The sequence below is a fragment of the Sphaeroforma arctica genome, assembly GCF_001186125.1.
Source record: "Sphaeroforma arctica JP610 unplaced genomic scaffold supercont1.4460, whole genome shotgun sequence".
Taxonomy (NCBI): domain Eukaryota; class Ichthyosporea; order Ichthyophonida; genus Sphaeroforma; species Sphaeroforma arctica.
In genome coordinates, this window is record NW_014036098.1 from 1 (window position 1) to 2,466 (window position 2,466).

General features: G+C 38.2%; 1 protein-coding gene across 1 annotated transcript; it reads right to left on the minus strand.

Moving 5' to 3' along the window:
* Nucleotides 1-97: 97 nt before the first annotated feature.
* On the minus strand, nt 98-2,297 carry SARC_14325 (hypothetical protein; the record flags this gene model as incomplete). Its single annotated transcript, XM_014291544.1, has 3 exons — nt 98-365; nt 1,453-1,596; nt 2,130-2,297. Coding segments are annotated over 3 exons (580 nt in total), but the record flags the coding sequence as incomplete, so codon positions are not given.
* Nucleotides 2,298-2,466: the final 169 nt, after the last annotated feature.

The following is a 2,466-nucleotide window of genomic DNA, read 5'->3' on the forward strand; positions in this document are numbered from 1 at the left end:
CATGTACATATATATACATATACATATATATATATATATATATATATACACCCACACCCACACATATATATATAGAATACACATAAAAGCATCTTACAGTTGTTGAGGTTCTTCTCGGTTTTCTCAAAGTCGCCCAGGTGGAAGTACGCGTTTGCCAACCCGTTATACGCCTGAAACTTAGTGATCTTTGAATCGTACATGTCTTCTGGGCTCCATTCGTCCAGGTGAGTTTTGGCATCGTGCTCGACCAAGTCCAAAACAGTGTGAAACAGGTTGCATGCCTTCTCTTTGTTAATATCCTCGTAAATCTGTGCGGACTGTGTTGAAACGTTTAAGATGACCGTTAGCAGAAAGGCCAGACTGGGCTGAAACGTTTAGGAATAACGTTACGACGGGTGATACTAGGGAACGCTAGCACTTTGTTGAGACGTTTACGACCTCGATTAGTCGGCGGTGGTAGTACGGATTGGTATATTATACACAACGGATTGTGAGTGCAGACAGAGGCTTTGGCTGTGAAGTGTTTTTGCCAGTCCAAAAAATATGCAAACACGTTAAACGCATTGCCTTAGCTATATCTTGTATATCTGTGTTGCCAATGTCCGTCAATGTACTATAAGCAAAGCTCATCGACTGCTCTCTGAAGATACTTCCATCCTTTGTCGATCCACGCACACATGTATACATTGATGTGTGATATATATATGTTAAGTATCTCTACATTGATGTATATGAATATATATATGTCAAGTATATATACATTAATGTATATGATTATTTTTATGTCAAGTATCTATACATTAATGTATATGACTTATATATGTCAAGTATCTATACATTTATGTATATGATTTATATATGTCGTCAAGAAACACCTGCACACTACAAAGCATGTATGTGTATATACACACAGTTTAGCCAAAGGGATATACCCTAAATGCTACGCCTAAAAGGCTCCAAAACGTTCTCATCAACCGCTTGCTGAAGCTTCTTCACTCCTTTGTCGATCCACACACACAAATGTACATGGTTGTATACACACACATACATGCACGCATAGATGTATATAAATACATACATACATACACGCATAGATGCATATGCATACATACACACTCATTTACATATAAGTATACAGCCTCAAGCATACGCGGCAGCGCTAATGCGTACTACCACACAGGTCAGTCCCACGCTCATACGATGAATGCAAGGCACGTATATATATGTGGCTGTATATACATACTTACATACATACATACATACATACACACAAACATACACACATATATAAATACATACATACACGCACATATATATATATAGATAGATAGATAGATAGATAGATGTATATAAATACATACACACCCATATACATATAATTAAACAACCTCATGCATACATGCCAGCACTAATGTGCACCACCACACAGTCCAGTACCACGCGCATACATACCATGAACGCAAGGCCCACGGCAGTCTCCATATCATTGTCGTCCACCACTTTCTGAAGGTTCTTCAAACCTTTGTTGATCCATGCATCTCCATTGGGAGAGGGAGGTAAGGTGGACGCCTCCATCTCTTCAGCCGCGTGACGGGCCTGAGGGTATAGGCAAGGTACAAGATATGGATACATACTAACGGTTAGTCTATGGGCAAGGTACAAGATATAGATACTTACTAACGGTTAGGCTAAGGCGTGTGAGGGAATGTCAATGCAGAAGCATTTGCGCACGAATGAGTATAAGAGCTCGGCGGTAACAAACGCCTTGGATGTCTACAACCGTCCCATTACTTCACTTACACATGCAGACGAATGCATACCATATAAGATTACATGTAACGGCACAAACACACTGACACAGACCACGGAGGGACACGAGTATCCTAAGTCTAAAGTCAATCCAGTCTGCCTAGCCATGTCCTTAAAACACCACCTGGATATCTACAACCCTTTCCAGCGAAACGAGCTTGACTGCTTCACGCACAAAATGTATATGTATGAATACATTATATATATATATAAATAAATAGATATATATATATATACAGATAAATAGATATATATATATAACGTGTGAATATATTCATACATTATACAATGTGTAAATATAGCGGCACAAATACACTTACCACGAGATGATAGAGTACCCCCAGTCTGATTGAAGTTTCTGCCTGGCCTGAAATATCGTTGTCCTTCACTTGAATATCGTACAACAGCTCCAGCGGTGCCATGGCCTCGGCGTATCTCTCCGGTTCTATGGTACATTGGGCAAAGATATGAGCACTTATGATTAACATTATACAACATATACGTATATGTATGTTTATATAACTTATACGTGTATATATAACTTATACGTGTATATATAACTTATACGTGTATATATAACTTAAAGGTGTATATATACCGTATATACCTTATATACCTTTAGATATATATATATACATATACATACATAGATGCATA